The sequence below is a fragment of the Plasmodium malariae genome (genome assembly GCF_900090045.1).
Source record: "Plasmodium malariae genome assembly, chromosome: 3".
NCBI lineage: Eukaryota > Apicomplexa > Aconoidasida > Haemosporida > Plasmodiidae > Plasmodium > Plasmodium malariae.
This window is the reverse complement of record NC_041777.1, coordinates 31,082-48,297: the sequence shown is the minus strand read 5'-3', so window position 1 is coordinate 48,297 and position 17,216 is coordinate 31,082. Positions and strand designations below refer to the sequence as shown.

At 18.8% G+C, this 17,216-nt stretch overlaps 1 protein-coding gene and 2 pseudogenes across 1 annotated transcript, besides 2 other annotated features; 2 read left to right on the top strand and 1 right to left on the bottom strand.

Moving 5' to 3' along the window:
* Window positions 1–1,328: 1,328 nt before the first annotated feature.
* PmUG01_03010900 (STP1 protein) lies at window positions 1,329–3,874 on the bottom strand (the record flags this gene model as incomplete). The annotated part of the gene is made up of 3 exons (XM_029008746.1): window positions 1,329–2,426; window positions 2,512–3,726; window positions 3,854–3,874. The coding sequence occupies 3 exons, from the start codon at window positions 3,872–3,874 to the stop codon at window positions 1,329–1,331; spliced, it is 2,334 nt and encodes a 777-aa protein (XP_028859342.1).
* A 6,195-nt stretch (window positions 3,875–10,069) lies between these two features.
* Window positions 10,070–10,915, top strand: PmUG01_03010800 (annotated as a pseudogene).
* Window positions 10,070–10,915: a sequence feature (Plasmodium exported protein, unknown function, pseudogene).
* A 3,681-nt stretch (window positions 10,916–14,596) lies between these two features.
* On the top strand, window positions 14,597–15,479 carry PmUG01_03010700 (annotated as a pseudogene).
* Window positions 14,597–15,479: a sequence feature (Plasmodium exported protein, unknown function, pseudogene).
* Window positions 15,480–17,216: the final 1,737 nt, after the last annotated feature.

Here is a 17,216-nt window from a genome sequence, read left to right as displayed (position 1 = left end):
ATTTAAAAGATATGTGGTACTTATTAGAAATCCGATAAATAATTGTATTTTTTATCGTTTCTGTGGGTTTTAAATAAATATTGATGCTTATAAATTGAGTACTATTTAATTTGTATTCTTATTCATATTTTACTCCTATTTCTTTGATTTTATAAAAATATTACTAAATTATAATAATTAAATTAAAAATAAAAGAAAAAAGAGCAATAATTTATTAAATTTTTTTTTTATATCCTTTTGCAAAATATTAAGTTCATGTTAAGGTAATATATTATATATTCAGCATAATTTCATTATTATAAACTTTCCACCATTTTAATAATATATATTATTAAATACATTTTAATTTATTTTATCCAAATGAAAGGAAATCTTTAATGTAATCAGTATAAATGTATATATATATATCGATTGTGTTTCAAATATGATAAAATATATATTAAGGAGAAAATTAAATTCTTTATTAAAAAGTATAACTTTTAATTATTATACTTTAATTTTTTGAAAACACAAATAATTCCAAAGAATACAGATATAAATAACATATAATGAATAAATACTATTAATATGCGAATATCTATTAAAGTATAACATCTTAATAATTTATTATTGTATATATAGAATATTTTTTTTATTGTATATTTTATAATATAAATTGCGTGTAGATTATTATTACATTTTTATATATATAAAAAGTTTTTTTCTTTTTTTTTTTGTAATGAACAAATTTTTTATATTATGTAAAATTTGAAATGATTGAATAATAGAAATGTATAAAGAATACAAAATATGTGCCTTTCTAAATATAAAAAAAAATGTACAGATAGTAGTAATGCAATAAAATATAAATATATAAATTCATGAAGTAATATTATAATAATTCAAAAATAGTATTAGAATTTATTTATTTACCTTTTATTTAATATTAAGAAAATTATTTTTTTACAAGATTAATATTCTCAGAAAATTTTAATATTAATTTATATATATATATATATATGTATCCTAATACTTTTATTGAATAGAGTATTAAATAATGTTCTAGTGGATAATATTACAGAAATAAAAGAATATATGTAATTGGAATATATTTAAATACTTGAATTTCAAACTTGATATATCATGCATGTTTTTCTGTTTTATATTTATTATTACATTTCATTATTCCTTTTTATTTTTTTTAGACATCAAAAAATTTAAATAATATTTTTCATTAACAACAGATTTTTTGTTTTTATATATCATCCAAATATATATTGTATATATACCTATGAATTTATAAAATGTGTTATTCTGTTGCTTTATTAGATTTGTCTACTGTCCAATAATTAACAAAAGAATTTACATCTATCATCTTCACATATATACTCTTCTATCTCGTTACTGAAGCAATGTTTCCCTATATGAGAATGAAATATGTCATTTTTTTTATTTTCTATATCAATGAAATTATATGCAATTATATTTTTTGTAATTTCTTGTTTCTTATCTGAATATTCTTCTGTCTTCCATTCATTTATGGAACTGTCCAAATATGATTCCCTATTTTCAAAGTTCAACTCTTTTTTACATTCTTCAAATATAGTCATAAATACTAAAACACCCAGCTTTGTCAATAATTTTGTTTTTATATATTTATATAATTCCTCATAATTTTCTTTGTGCTGAAATTCTTCTATATTTAGTAGTGATACATAACTTTTAGTATATTCATTTAGACATTCATCTGACGTATTATGCGAATCCTCTGAGCATTCTTTAAAGCAGTCCTGTTCCAAATATTGGTCTATAAGAATGGCCTTTTTTGATATCCACTGTTTCCACAGATTTTTCTCTCTTTCTAAATATAGTGTGTTGTAGTTCTCATTAGAACATTTCTTTTTTAATTCTTCCATTTCTTGTATATAAAGTAGTTCTTTTTTCCATTCATTTTTTAAATTATTAAACCAATCTACGTTTTTCAATTTTTCGGAAATATTTCTATGTCTTTCAATCCATTTATTCCAATGAATATTTTGTTTTTTAATATCACTGCTACTTTTAATATTTTCCATTATATTTTTGTCATTTGCTAAATTAGTATTTGTTATGTATTCTTTTTTTGTGATCCCATCAATACATATTTCTAAGAATTCCTCTTTGTTGTTTTCCCATTCTTCTTTTCTGAATTCTTCGAGTACTTCCATATGTAATTCTATTATGGTTTTGGATCTGTCTTTTTTTCGATTTGACAAGTTTATATTTTTTGTAAATTCATTTATTTTAATTTTTTTTATTTCTTCTTCATTATATATTGGGTATTCTAAATGAACATCTGTTAAATACTTGTTTTTGTTGTTAGAAAATGAAGGTACTAGTAATCTTAGGAATTTCGCTTGTCTTCTTCTAATCTTTTTTTTTTTTTTAAACATCTCAACTAAAGCGTACTATAAAAAAAAATTTTTTTCATATAATAAATTATTGAAGTTGTAAAATGTTTATATTATTTTTAATATTTATTTCTTATTTTACCTTAATAAAAATGGAAAATACAATAACGCATAGAATGATTATTAGAACAGGAGATCTGTGTGAGATAACTGCATGTTTTTCTGAATCTGCAATTGTATTTTTAATGTATATTTTATATATTGTAGTTTTTTTAAAGATAAAAGAATAATTAGAATTAATTTTACCTAGAATTTTAGGGTGTTCCATAGAATTAGGGAAATTTGAAGAAGAAACGGCTACTTCATCAGTCAACAAACTAGTTTCAGAAGAATGCTTTGCTAGTGACACTTGAGAATCTGGAGATTGTGGTATATTAGGGCCTGATGGAAATGGACCTTTATTTTTTAGTTGTGATACTATTTCTGATTCTTCATCTTGGTCAGAAGGACTATCTTGAATTTCTGTACTTTTATCTGTTATACCTGGAGGTTCAGTTGACGATAGCACTTGAGGATGAGGTTGTCGTACCTGTTGAATTTCCTGGTCACGTTTAGCTTCTTCTCCTTGGGTTACTGAAATAGTTTGTTCCTTGGGAATTTGAGGATTAGGTAGATTATCTTTTGCATCTCTATTTACTTCTTGTGAACTCGTTTTTTCTTCTTCAATTTTATGTTGACCCGGTGTAAATGAGGGGAGGGGAGGTGAACAATTATGTAGTTTTTTAAATGTTTTACTATCAAGTATGTTGCAACTTCTTTTTGGAAATTGGTTTAATGCATTTTTACATGATTTTTTAACAAGCCATTCGTTATCCTTAAAATACTTCTGTTTATTGTCAATCCACTCATTATATGTATTAATTCTATTATAACATGTTTCACCACAATTACTTGAAGTAGTATGTCTGTTATTAGAGCACTGTGATAGTATATCTTCTCTTTTGTTTTTATTTTCTTCACAAAAATTTTCTGCTTCATAGTTTAAATTTAAAAGTTTTTTATCGTTCTCATCGAAAATTGGAAAGCATCCACCAAATTTTTCATGTAGCGGTTTATAGTGAGATTTCACCCTATCCTTTAATGCTCCTTCCCACCTTTCTTTTTCATGCATATAGTATCGTGATGGAGTCTTATTCTTAATTAGATAACTAGCCAATTCTAGGCATGTATTCCTGAACGTTTTTTTATTATTCTCATTATATAAAGTACGAGTTACATTTCGTACATATGATCGAATCCTTGTAAATTCTGGTTGAATATAGAATTCAAATGCCTTAGAACCTTTAACACTTAAATCCTAGATTGCAAAGAATTATTAAGAATTATTTAATCATTAATTTTTGTATTAGTTATGTTATCCCTTTTTTTATCAAATATAAATAATTTATGAATATATATTCATAATTAAAAACAACTAATATTACCAGGGATAAGCATTTTTCCATAATGGATTTATATTAATACCGTAACTAGTTGTAAATAATAATTTAAAAGTAAAATAAAAATTTATATTTTTTATCAATAGCATAATTTTTAAATTAATACATATTAATTAAAGGGAATTTTAAAATTACAAATTGTATAGAAGTTTATATAAGAACTATAAAATAATTGAATACATTATTATTTATTTTATATTCTCCTTATATTCTTTTACCTTAAGTAAATATATCACAATTGGATTTATGTCTTGATTATATTTTGTTATTCAATAAATGATAAGTATATATCTTATGTTCAATTTATAGAGAAAAAGTTGAATATCTAACTTTAAAAAACTATATATATGTAACATCAATTAAAAATATAAAATTTATTATATAAAACACTGATTAATATATATAGAACGTCTTTTTCCTTTTTTCATCATAAACACGTATATTTATGTACTCTATCATTTTTATTAATGTAAAATATCCATTTTAATTCTATTATCTTCAGAAATTGTATAATTTATAAAAGACATCATTAGTATTATTTAACATATGTATATTATTTATGGTTTTATAATTATGTTTTACTTTAGATATAAGCAATTATAGTGTTATAATTATTTTTTTAATGCTTTTTTAAATTTACTATGTTGTATCTAGAGATTAGAAATACTAATATATAAATTATACTAAGAAGTTATAGTTATTAAAATTACATTCCATTAAAACGCACGTATTCCACTTAATGATATATATATATATATATATATGCATTTACTTAAAAATTAATTTTATATAGTTTATATTAAGACATTGAATATTTTCTTAATAGTATAATTCTTTATATATATATGTTCTTACATACAATTATATGACCACTTTTAAGTATTAATGATTTAATATGGACTAAATCTTAATTAAAATGTATATTTCTTTCTATTAATTAATATAAATATAATTGTTCACTTATTAAAAAAATAACATATTACTGAGATATATTAGAGAAAATTTAATTATAACATATACTTTATGAAAAGCAAAATAAATAAATATATGGTAACAAAAAAAGTAATAATATAATTTAAAGCAAATAGAATAATATATCACATTATATAATACAAAAATATTGAAATCTTATAATTATTTTACTCTAATTATTTAAAGATATACTCTAAAGAATAGTTTAAAAAGATGTTATTTGTTTTTTGTTTTTATTATATATTTCATAACTATAAGAAAATATCTTATAACAATATTAATAAATATTATTTTTCCATTTAAAAAGAAAAAATTAAGGTATTGTTTTATAATACTTTTTAATGCTTTAATCATTAAATGAAATAACAGAACCTTTTAAAAGTATTTACAGCAGTTAGGATTACTCTATTACAATTCAAATATATTATTTCTAATTTCAACTTGTAATTTGAAAAAAATATATAAGAGATACGAAATAGTTATAAAATTAAAAAAAAAATTTATATTAATGAAATATTTTCGTAAATAATTACTTCACATAGATAATTAAGTTATCACAGTATGGTTTAATCAATGTACGGTAAAAAAAAAAAAAAATTTGTTTCATTTATTTCAAAATTTTAAACTAAAATTTATTTTAATTTATTGTAGTATTTTTTCTTTTTATTTTAATTTCTTACATTCCTTACAATATGTTTTAAAAAATATATTGATTAATACCAATATACGGAAGAATATAAATAAATATATATTATTTCTTAAGATATTAAATATTTAAATTGTTGTATTTGTATATGTTACATATATGATAAGCATAATAAATAAAGAACTTACAAAATGGGTTTATATATATCAACATAAAAGAAAATATTATTTTCTCAAATATATATAAAGCACCATAAATATATGGAGAAATATTTATTTTAAAAAATATATATACGAATATTTATTTTCTATTTTATTTTTTTTTCTGCTTTGTAATTATATGAAAATATTCTTTTTTTGTTTATGTATTTTTTAATATATAATTGAATAAACCACATGCTTCTGAAGTTTGTTAATCACATATTATTTAAAGGAAAAAAAATTAATTAATATTCATATGAATTATTCAATATCCTTTCTCGCTATATGAATATATAATTATTTTATTTGAAAAATATTATTTAACTTTAAAATATATGCTTAACAGGTATTTTTTTTCACATTAGATACAATAATAAAATTGGAATATATATGTGATGTAGCAGAATAATGAATGAAATATACGTACAGGTAACCGTATTTAACATTATTTAGTTAAGATAAATAATATATTTTAACTTTTTCATATTTAATATATATACATACACAATATAAGAACCGTGGTATATATTATTAAAAAAAATAACTTACATATTTATATTTATAGTTCACATTATTTCATACTATATTTCAGATTATCTATATATTATGAGAGTGGAAACAGCCTTATAATAAAATATATCTGAAAAATAATATAAAAAAATTTATTTTGATAATATGTATGTTTTAATCTTTATATTATTCTTTTATTTTTATGTATAAATATAGAATGGAAATATATTATACAAGGAACTCGCCTTTATGAATCATTTCGCTTATAATGTATTAAATTTTATTTATACACATTATCTTAATATAGAAAGAGTGATATTAATGTTCAGTTTTAATTAATATAATATAATTTCATAGATTACATATTACTTTTTTGTATAAAATATATTTAATATGAAATTCTATAGACATAACTCAGAACTCTCAATATTTTAGTTATGGAAAATGTCGCATATCTGAGAATTTAGCTTTTCCAGTATAAAAATAATTATATAAACATTAATTATACATTAATATATATGATGAATTTATAATTTTAACATTTTAGTACATTTAATAAAAATTTCATTTTTACACTATAACTTTTAATAAAATTATGCATATATATTTATTGAATTGCATCATATATGTATATGATATAAATGTACTTTTCATTATAAATAAGACGTATCCTATGTTAAACTTGAGTAATAATATCGATGTTGTTTGTGTAATTAATATTAACTTATCTGTATATTTGCGTTATCTTTTTTTTATAAATAATAAATTTCCATAAAATAATTACCCCTTAACTTCATATTATATTTTCTTATCTACATAAACATGTTTTATAGCATATTTTTATACGATTTTTCTATAGTATTATGTGAATTAGCTATATTTGCATAATAATATATTTGTAATTTTATCACTTAAAAATCTTATTTTAATATTTTTGTTTTGTATTTTTTCAAAATAAATTTGAATTAATTTGTTCAAGGCTTCATTATATATGACGAAATTCATGTATTAATGAAAATTTTTAAATTGGAATTTCGTACATTATGAAGTGTTGTAAAACATTTGCTTTCACAGAATTGTGTCGGATTATTTTAAGAATCTTTTTTTAATATGTGTTTATTGTTCAACTATATATTTCAAAGTTTTTATATTTGTTCTTAATGAATATAGTATAATGGTACAAATGATGTAAGCTAGTTTTCGAGAAATTACGTGTTCGTAAATACAGTACTACTGCAACAGTAATTATATATTGTATTAAAGTAGAGAGATGTATAAAGACATTTACATTTTTAATTGGTATAATTCATGTTATTAGAAAAAAGTAAAAATTATAAAAATACGGTAATATATGTTAATGTGTTTGTTGGAAATAAAGAGATAAATAAATGTCAGCTGAGTATGAATGTGTTTCTTCTGATAATGGTGAACACTTGATTACGAACTTTTTTGTAACTTATTTTCACTAAGATTTAGTAGCTTTAAGTAGATAATTAATACGTTCCATGAACGGTTCACTTATGCATTAAGTTATATAATCTTTATTATTACTATACGTATTTTTAATCATTTGTTACTGCATACGAAAATTACTGCGATTTTGCATAACTCATCTATTAAGAGGACTGCTATATAATTAATAGCATTTTTCGGTACAGATAAAGGGATAATACATACTAACTGGATTATGAGAGCTTTTTAGAAATAGTAAAACATATAATTAATGTGTTAAAATATAAGAGTGTAAAACGTTAAACATTTTTCTTTGTGTATAAGCGACGTATATGTTTCTCTATGTAAATTATAAAAAAGAACATATGAGAAAAATATTACTTTCCACAAAAATAAAATATTTAAATGAGTAAATTAATTTTTGCAGGTATAGTACTATGCAGATAGTAAAAATATGAAAATAATATTTTGAAAATTGAAATTTAATATTATTTTATATTTTACTTGTTTTATTATTATGCAATAATATTTTTTATTATATATAAAGAAATTATAACGGGGAAATCATGTAAAATTTATTGAACTATATATGTATATAAGAAAAAAATTATATTGTAATATATATATACTGTGTAAGAAGAAAATTAATTATTTTACGAGAAAATTAAAATATTTGTCTATAGTTTCTTAATTTAGAATAAGAATAAATAATTTAGAAAAATAAAAATTACATAAAAGAAAGAAAGGCTTTTAAAATTGTTTTCAAAAAAGGAATATAGCTAAAACAAAAAAATTGCATTTATAAGCTAATATATAACAGTATATTATTATACGTGCTCTTGGTTTTCATAATTTATTTTATAATATATATATATATTATTATAAAGTTTAAAACAGGTAAATTTTTATTATACATAGAAGTATTAACAAAGATTAAATAAATGACATGGATAAAATATAAAAAATTCTTATAAAACTAATTAAATATTACAGAAATGTCAGATTGAGAATAGAACTAACTTAATTTAATATAAATACAATAATTTTAACTTATGTACGACTTTTTTTTTGTTTTAACCCTTTTCATAGGAGTATGATATTTTAAGAGAAAATTATATGTTTTCATATTAGATGATCCAATTAATTTATTAAATACATAGTATTTTTTAATTTTTCATTTTGTTCTGTTATAATATGTAGGAACATAAATATTTTGAGAGATCGCAATTTTGCCGTTAAAGATATTTTTATCAAAATATAATTTTATGTACATTAATTTGTATCTCTAAAAAATATTTTTAGTATAATGTTTTTGTACATGAATAAACAAAAAAAAATTATTTTTTCAAATATTATCGGCAGTAATATTACGAAATAAAACATTTTACAGAATTATTTTGTTATTTTGTTTATTTATTATATACATTTCATAGCGCGTATATAATATTCATATGGTAAATATATTTCATCCAAAATATCTATGACTTATATTGTGTACACGATTTTTACATCAATTTTAACTTCCTTTTTTTTTTTTTTTTTCTTTTCTTTTTTCCTTTAAATTTTATTAATATTTCTTCTAAAAGTATAAATTTTATTACAAAAAAAAAAAATATAAATAAAGTAGACTAATTTTAAAACTTATCATTTAGAAATAACCATATAAATTAATTATAAATTATAATTTATAATATTTAAGGTTCAAATATAAGAACTCTGTTTTTTTTAATTGATTTTAAAATTGATATTTTTTTAGTACATTAATATCGTATAATTTTGATTTTTTAATTATAAAATACATCAAAAAAAGTACGAGTTTTAAAATTAAAATTATACAAAATTTGTAAAAATGTTTTTATTTTAGTTCATTATTACTATTATTATATTGTTACGATAATGAATATTTTTTAAAAATAATAATCATTTGTTCCAAAATATAATGTTTATCAAAAATAACTATTAATAAGGAATTATAATTAAAATTAGCATTTATTCTCTTAATATACAAAACATTGTAATATATATATTTTATACATTATATATTTTATATAAAATGAATGTTTGAAGTATTAAGAAATAATAATTTTTTTTATTTAATTTTGAAATGGATTAATATAATAATTATTTAGTTATTTTACTACACAGTATAACATAATTAGATATTTTAAATAACTATTAATACATTAAATTATTTTATTAAATTAATGTTAGTTTTTTATAAATAATATTAAGGTTAAAATAAGATAATAAAATTTTAAAGTTCTCTTATATTTTCTATATTGTAAAATGTATTATACTTATTATATGCATGTTATTAATTTTTTATGAAAAAAAAATTTAGTATCTCATATCATTGAAAGAATATTTATTATTAGTAATTTGTTATTAACAGGAAATAATACAATGTTAATAATTTACATTATGAAAAGGAAATTTAAGTTATTCATTTTTATTAAAATTGCTACGTTTATCTTTTTAAAATGAATATGTCATTTTAATATTCATGTGGTATAATATATTTTAATTAAAGATATCTTTATTATCCATTTTCGTGTTTTTTTTTTATTTTTATTAATATTTCTTAATAGGATGAATTTATTTTTTTTTTCAAATCGTGAATATTTCTTTTTTTTATTTTAGCATACCTTTTGTAAATATATGGATGAGAAAGACATTATTGATGAAAAATTCTATACAAGAACTTGTCGTTTACTAGCAATGAATAAAAAGAAAAATTATTTAAATGTCACATGGAAAAAAGAAAATATTCGAAATAATGGAAAATATGAAAAGAAACATATATCTAATAGTGAAAGTGTAACCAAAGGAAAAAATAAACTTCGAAAGAAATGTACATCAAATAATTCAGGAGGCTGTAAACAAGCTCGGGAAAGTAAATCTTCTGTATGAAATAATGTAAATAACTATTCTGATAAAAGAATGTTAGACAAAATATATTATAATAATGTACTTAGATATAGTAGAAATGCTGATTTTAAGTTTTTAAGAAATAGTATACAAAGAAAAGTTGCTGTATACATTGCTTTATTTATCTTCCACTTAATAGTTGGAATATCAGGTGCTATATTTTATCGTTTTATAACTTCTGAAAGAGAGGGGATAAGTGTTTCGTATTTATTTAAAATATTTTCACCAATATGCATATTATGGATTATAGTTTTAGTAGGGCTTTTTTATATTTTTAGAAAAACTATAAAATATGGAAAGTTATTACATTTAAAAAGTAATTTTAATTACACAAAATAAACTTATTTACTAAAAATAGTACTTTATAGTGATTAAAATCTACAGTTTTCTAATTGATTTATACAACTAACAATTGTATCTATAATTTCATGGATTTAATAGGTAGACCTACAGGTAACGGGGTTTTTTGATCCGCAACAGTAAAAAGTTACACTTTCAATTTTTTTTTTTATTCGCATTTTATTTTAAAATATTTTTTCATTTAAATGAAATATTTTAATATAAATATTTATTTTTGTATATAGCAATAACTTTTTGAAAAATATATCTATCTTTATACAAGTATATAAAAGCACAGTTTATGCAATTTTATTGATATATATGCCAACTTATATTTGTAATTGTAAATAAAATAATGTTTGCTCAACTTTATATTATTTTAGTTTTATTTACTATTTTCTGATGTAATTAAAAAATGTATGATTAGTCTTTTGAATTAAGAATAATCATGTAATGTTTTTTGTTTGAATGTAGGATATGAATGCATGTATATATATGGTTTTATATAGATTTTATTATTTTAATTTTTTTTTTTTTGTATATAAATAATAAATGAATTATGATTTGAACTAAACTCATAACAGTACTTTTTTTTTAATTTAAAAGATAAATGTGTTTTATAAGAAATAAGATTAAATATTAAAAAAAGAAAACCAATGAAACCTATTGAATTAGATCAATAATGTAATTTTAGTTAATATATATAATAATTGATTTTTTTTTTTTTTTTTTTTGTTATATTTTTATTATTTTAAAATAACTTGTCTAATCAATAATAATATTTTTTTTAATAAACAAATGTGTATAGAACATTTATGTCATTTTATATAGTAGAAGATAAATGATAAGGAACTTTTTTATTTATTTTTATATTTTAATTCTGTTAAAAAATTTTATTGAATTATAAATATTTTTATATTTACACATTATTTTACTGCACAATTTATGGTTAATAGCAGGTTCCACTATATAGTGTAACATAGAATATTATTTTCAATTTTTATTTTAAATGTTTTTTAATGAATCCCATTATTATTATTTATATATAAGAAAAGGAATATATATTTAGTGAATAAAATTGATTATTTTATATATGTTTGTTCTACATTTTGTTATATATGTTTATTGAATTATACATTTTATAATAGGAGCATTAATTATTTTACCTTTATTTATTTATATATATATTTATTTTTCTGTTATCCTTATATTAGTTAAATGTATATAAACTTATGTATTATACTAATGCGTTAAAAACGTTTTGAATGTGGTAGATTAATCATAAAAAAATTAATATTAATAAAGTATTATAGTAAAATAGGAAAAAGTATATTGGAAAAAATCACTAGATTAAAAAAGGAGTTTCAGTCATTTTCGTGATTAATTAAGATATATATGTTTTTGTGGTGATATAATTGTATGTTTCTATTAGTAGTAATAGCTTAGTTGAGAAGAAATAATATATTTATAGTAAATATCCATTTAAAAGGGTTATTAATGGAACAAAAGAAAAATAAAGTTTTGTGTGAAAATACGTGTAATATACTAGCATTTAATTTTAAACAATATATTGGAATCAAAAACGTTATACGTCCTATAATTATATAACATTAGTAACATTACTGATTGGAAGAAGTATAATCAATTATTATAAAGCACATACTCAAGATAAATGAGTATTGTGTGTGATATTATATATAGGAGAAGTCACAGAATATAAATATTCATATACCTAATAATATTACACTTTTATATTTTATACATTTAATCAAGGGCAAATTAAATATTACTAGCTTTAATGTTCAGGTTATTTCTATGAAATATTTTGTATTTGTTTGTATTATTTAATTTTTAGTAGAATTTTTTTGTGAAGGATTATTAATTTTGTGCATTTTTTGGTTGCTATATTGAATAAATTACTTTTATAATTATCTTTCTATTATTATACGTAAATAATTTTTACTTAATTATATAAATATATTTAATTATTTATGATAAAATATACTGATGAAAAAATAGAATTTCTATTTTTATTTTTGACGTAAATAAACAAATAGATCTATACATATTTCTATTAAATATATAGTAAAATAAATTTTTTTTTAATAAATATATATATTTCGAAGCATTCTAGAGAATGTAGATTAATTTAAATACTATCTTAAAATAGAATATTTATGCTTTTGTAATTTATTTAATAATATAACTAATAAACTGCTTTTTTTACCAATTTTTATGAGTTAAACATTTTTTTATTAGTAAACTTTTTTTTAAATTATTAAAATATGTCTGTAAAAAATAAGAGATTTTAAAGGATATTAAATAAGCATTTTTATGGATGTTGTAGAATACGTACAGATAATATTATGGAATAAAAATATAATTATGCTAAATTTTCAATTTCGTAATGCAAAAAAACTCCTTTAAATGTAATATATGTGTTTTTTTTAAATTATAATAAATTTTTTTTTTACATATAATAATTTATTATTATTAGTCATTGTGTTATAATTTAGATGTTATAATAATAGTATATAAAATAATTTTCTTGTTATATGAAATTATAATATATTATAGAAATATTAATTGTATAAGGATTCTCTTAAATATATTTCTGTAGTAGTATGTAATTAAAAACTCATAGTATATTTTGAATTTTTTCAATATATTTGCATTAGAAAAATTAAAGTTTTCATATTACTAAATTTCTTTTATTATCCTTATTTGTAACTTTATTTTATATTTGCTTTGTTGTAATATTATATGCCTATAAAAATTTTTGAATTTATTGAATTGCATGCTTGCTTTTATGATAAATTTATTTTTATCTTCTGTTTTTCATTATATTAATATTTCTGTATGTATATGTTTATCCATTTTTTTAAAATGAACATATAAAATATAAAATTTGTAATTTTTTATGTATGACATTAGATGAGAAAAAATTATATTTAGATAGATATACAAATTATAATAATGCAAAAACATTACGAAAAAATATAACCTTAATTATTATAGTAAATTTAAAAACATATGTCAATTACGAAATTATTTGTAGGAATAAATTTTATTTTGTTAATATATATCAGTTTATAAAAAAACTTGTATTTTTTTACATGGAAAATGACCTATATTTTATATAATTATAAATATTTTCCTGAACTTTGTATACTTTTTCTATTATTTTTGTTTCTACAATAATTAATGTTATTTAACTAAAGAGGGAATATATAAACAAAAAAAAAAAAAAAAAATAGAATTAGATTTATTACTTGGAAGCAATGTAAAATTTTGTTATTGACTTCTAAAAGTACATTAGTACATTTTATATGTTACGTATATTCCTTAAAATAAAAAAAAAATAAAAAAATGATCACTGGATATATAATTTTTTCCTTTGCTTTTAGTTTATTTATTGTTTCTCTTCATATTATTTTATTTTATTATTTTTTTTTTAATACAATAATCCATATATATATATTTTACTATTTCATTTTTAATGTCATTCTTATATTGTAAAATTTAATATGAGCTATATCTATATACATATAATGTATTCTGTTTAAAATGTTAATAAAAAAATCAAAAATAATATAAAATGTTTATTTTATAATTATGATGTTTTAAAATATAGTTTATATTTTTATTATCCTATATACAAATGTATTAAAGTGTTTTACAATGAAAGAAAAATTTAAGCCCCTCTTTTTTATTAAAATATTTGTATTTAACTTTTTAATTTTGGTATTCTATTACAACAATAATATGGTATTATAATAATATTTCCTATTTATTTTGGTGTCACTGTTTACTTTTAAGAATTACATTTTCAAGTATAGAAATACATATACTTGTAAATAATAAATGTTTACCTTCTCTTTTTTAGTGTAAATGTGGTAATTCTTTGGATAAAAAGCATAATCTAGATACCTACTCGAGTTTAACAAATAATAGACATCTATCAGAGTGTTCAATGGTCATAGAATCAAGGAGAAATACATCGTTTGACGAAGATAACACTAAATTAATGTATAAAAAGAAAGATATATCTAAAAATGTCAATGATCTTAAATCACAAAGAAAAATAATAAAAGAAATTTTATTAAAAGTAGATGAAAGAAATATATTATTAATCGGAAAAAAATTTATTTTGCTTAATAAAATGGATTCATTTCTTGAAAAAAAAATATTCAATGAATTAGATTGCATAGGTAAAACGAAGAATAACAATAAAATTGAAAAAAAGGCTGCAAAAGGAATGATACGTAAATAGGTTTATTTAGAAGTTATTCCATTCGTTTTGGTTTTTCTGGTAGGAATAGTATGCCTAATAAGCTTTTATGTATTAGAATTATCTACAGAACGTCCAACGGATTATATTTCATTATATTATTTACTATTATTAATAATTTCAGCAATTTTAATATCCGTGATTTTCTTATCTATATTAGCTTTTATGTATACGTTCATCAATGTTGAAAAATTTGAAAAATCAAAGGCAAAAAATCGTAAAATTTGCTATAAAGTTGTTAATTCTTTTGGAAAAAAAAAAAAATTAATATGAAATAAGAAGTTATGTAGTATATTAAAATGTTATATATATCCATGGTATGCACATATAATTACTTAATTATTGTAAAATCACATACATATATATAATTATTTTAACATTAAATATAAAAATATGTATTATTAATACTTATTTTTACTATTTTATTTTTTAATTTTGCATTTTTTGTAATTGTATGAACGTAATATTTTGTTATAATATATATGCATATATGAAATATATGTATATTGAATAAATTTTCCATAAGAGTTCATTTAATGTTATTTACTTAAATTAATAGAAAATTTCTTGTTTTTATCATTATAATGTATGCAGAATTTATTTCCGTTTGATTTACTTTTTTTAGTCCAGATTGATAATTTAGTGACCTAAGCGAAAGAAATTTATTACATATTTAATTTAATTGTACATACCTTTTTCCGTATTTTATAAAACTAAAAGTATTTTTTTTCTTTTAGTTCTTTTAAAAAGAAAATTTAATTCTTTTTTTTTATGGATGATATTATGATAAATATATCACCATATATATTTAATATAAAATTTTTTTAAATATATTTTTAAATTATTGTATTTTTAAAATATTATAATATAAATATATAATAAAGTAAGTGATTTTAAAATGAATTATATGGTCCATTATAAATTTTTAGGAATATAATTACCTGTAAGTAAAATAGAACTATGTAAATTTAACATTTTATTTACTTAAAATATGCTATTCTTTGGATTCTATAAGAGTCATTTAAATATACATTATAAGGAAATGACATAAATATATTAATTTTATTTTTGATATTTTCTTATTATTAAATATTTTAATATTCTTATAAATTATTTATTTATATATATATTTATTTTATATTGCAACGTATTATAAATAAAACTTACTTTTTATACTAGAACTAATTTAATATTCCATAGCGCACATTTAACTAGAAATAATAAATATGTTTACGGTTCTTGTATATATTCATTTTCTATAAAACACAATGCATATTGTAATTGAAATTTTATTTTAACTTTTTTCATTTTGAATTTTTAATTTCATATATGGTATTTATTTATGTAGTAAAATTTGTAAAGTAAAACATATATGCACATATATATAATACGGTAAAATTAAGAACAAAATTTAGAAAATTATGAAAAATTAAGTAGTGTCTTTATATTTATTAGAAGTATGAATAATACACTAAGCACTTTTTTATTACATAAATTTATGTTAACTATGAATGGGTAAGAAAAATAAAAATGAGTACCTCTTCATTACGAAAGCCCTTGAATTTATTCTAATTATATGAAAATACTCATGAATCATCAATATGGAATAACTTTTATAATAAGTATTTTTTTTTTTATTCTATTGAACATGATAATAAGTATAATACTATAAATTTTATATATAAATTTATATATAAAATCTAGATATACTGTAAAATTAAAGGATATACAAAATAATATGCAATAATTAAAATGAGTGAATATTCTGAAGTAACTAAATGACAAAATGTAGAGGCACATGAAAAGTTTACATAGTGTAAAAAGAGGTACTAAATTTCAAAAAATTTTATTTTCATCTGAATGTATATATAATGAATACTATGGAAACGAAAAGGTATAATTCTACTAGAAACCTGTGGAAAAGAAAAATTTCCTTTCAATTTTATTAATTCTTTGCATAGAATTGTGTTACTTTATATTACAATAATGGAAATATTTGTATTTTTTCTA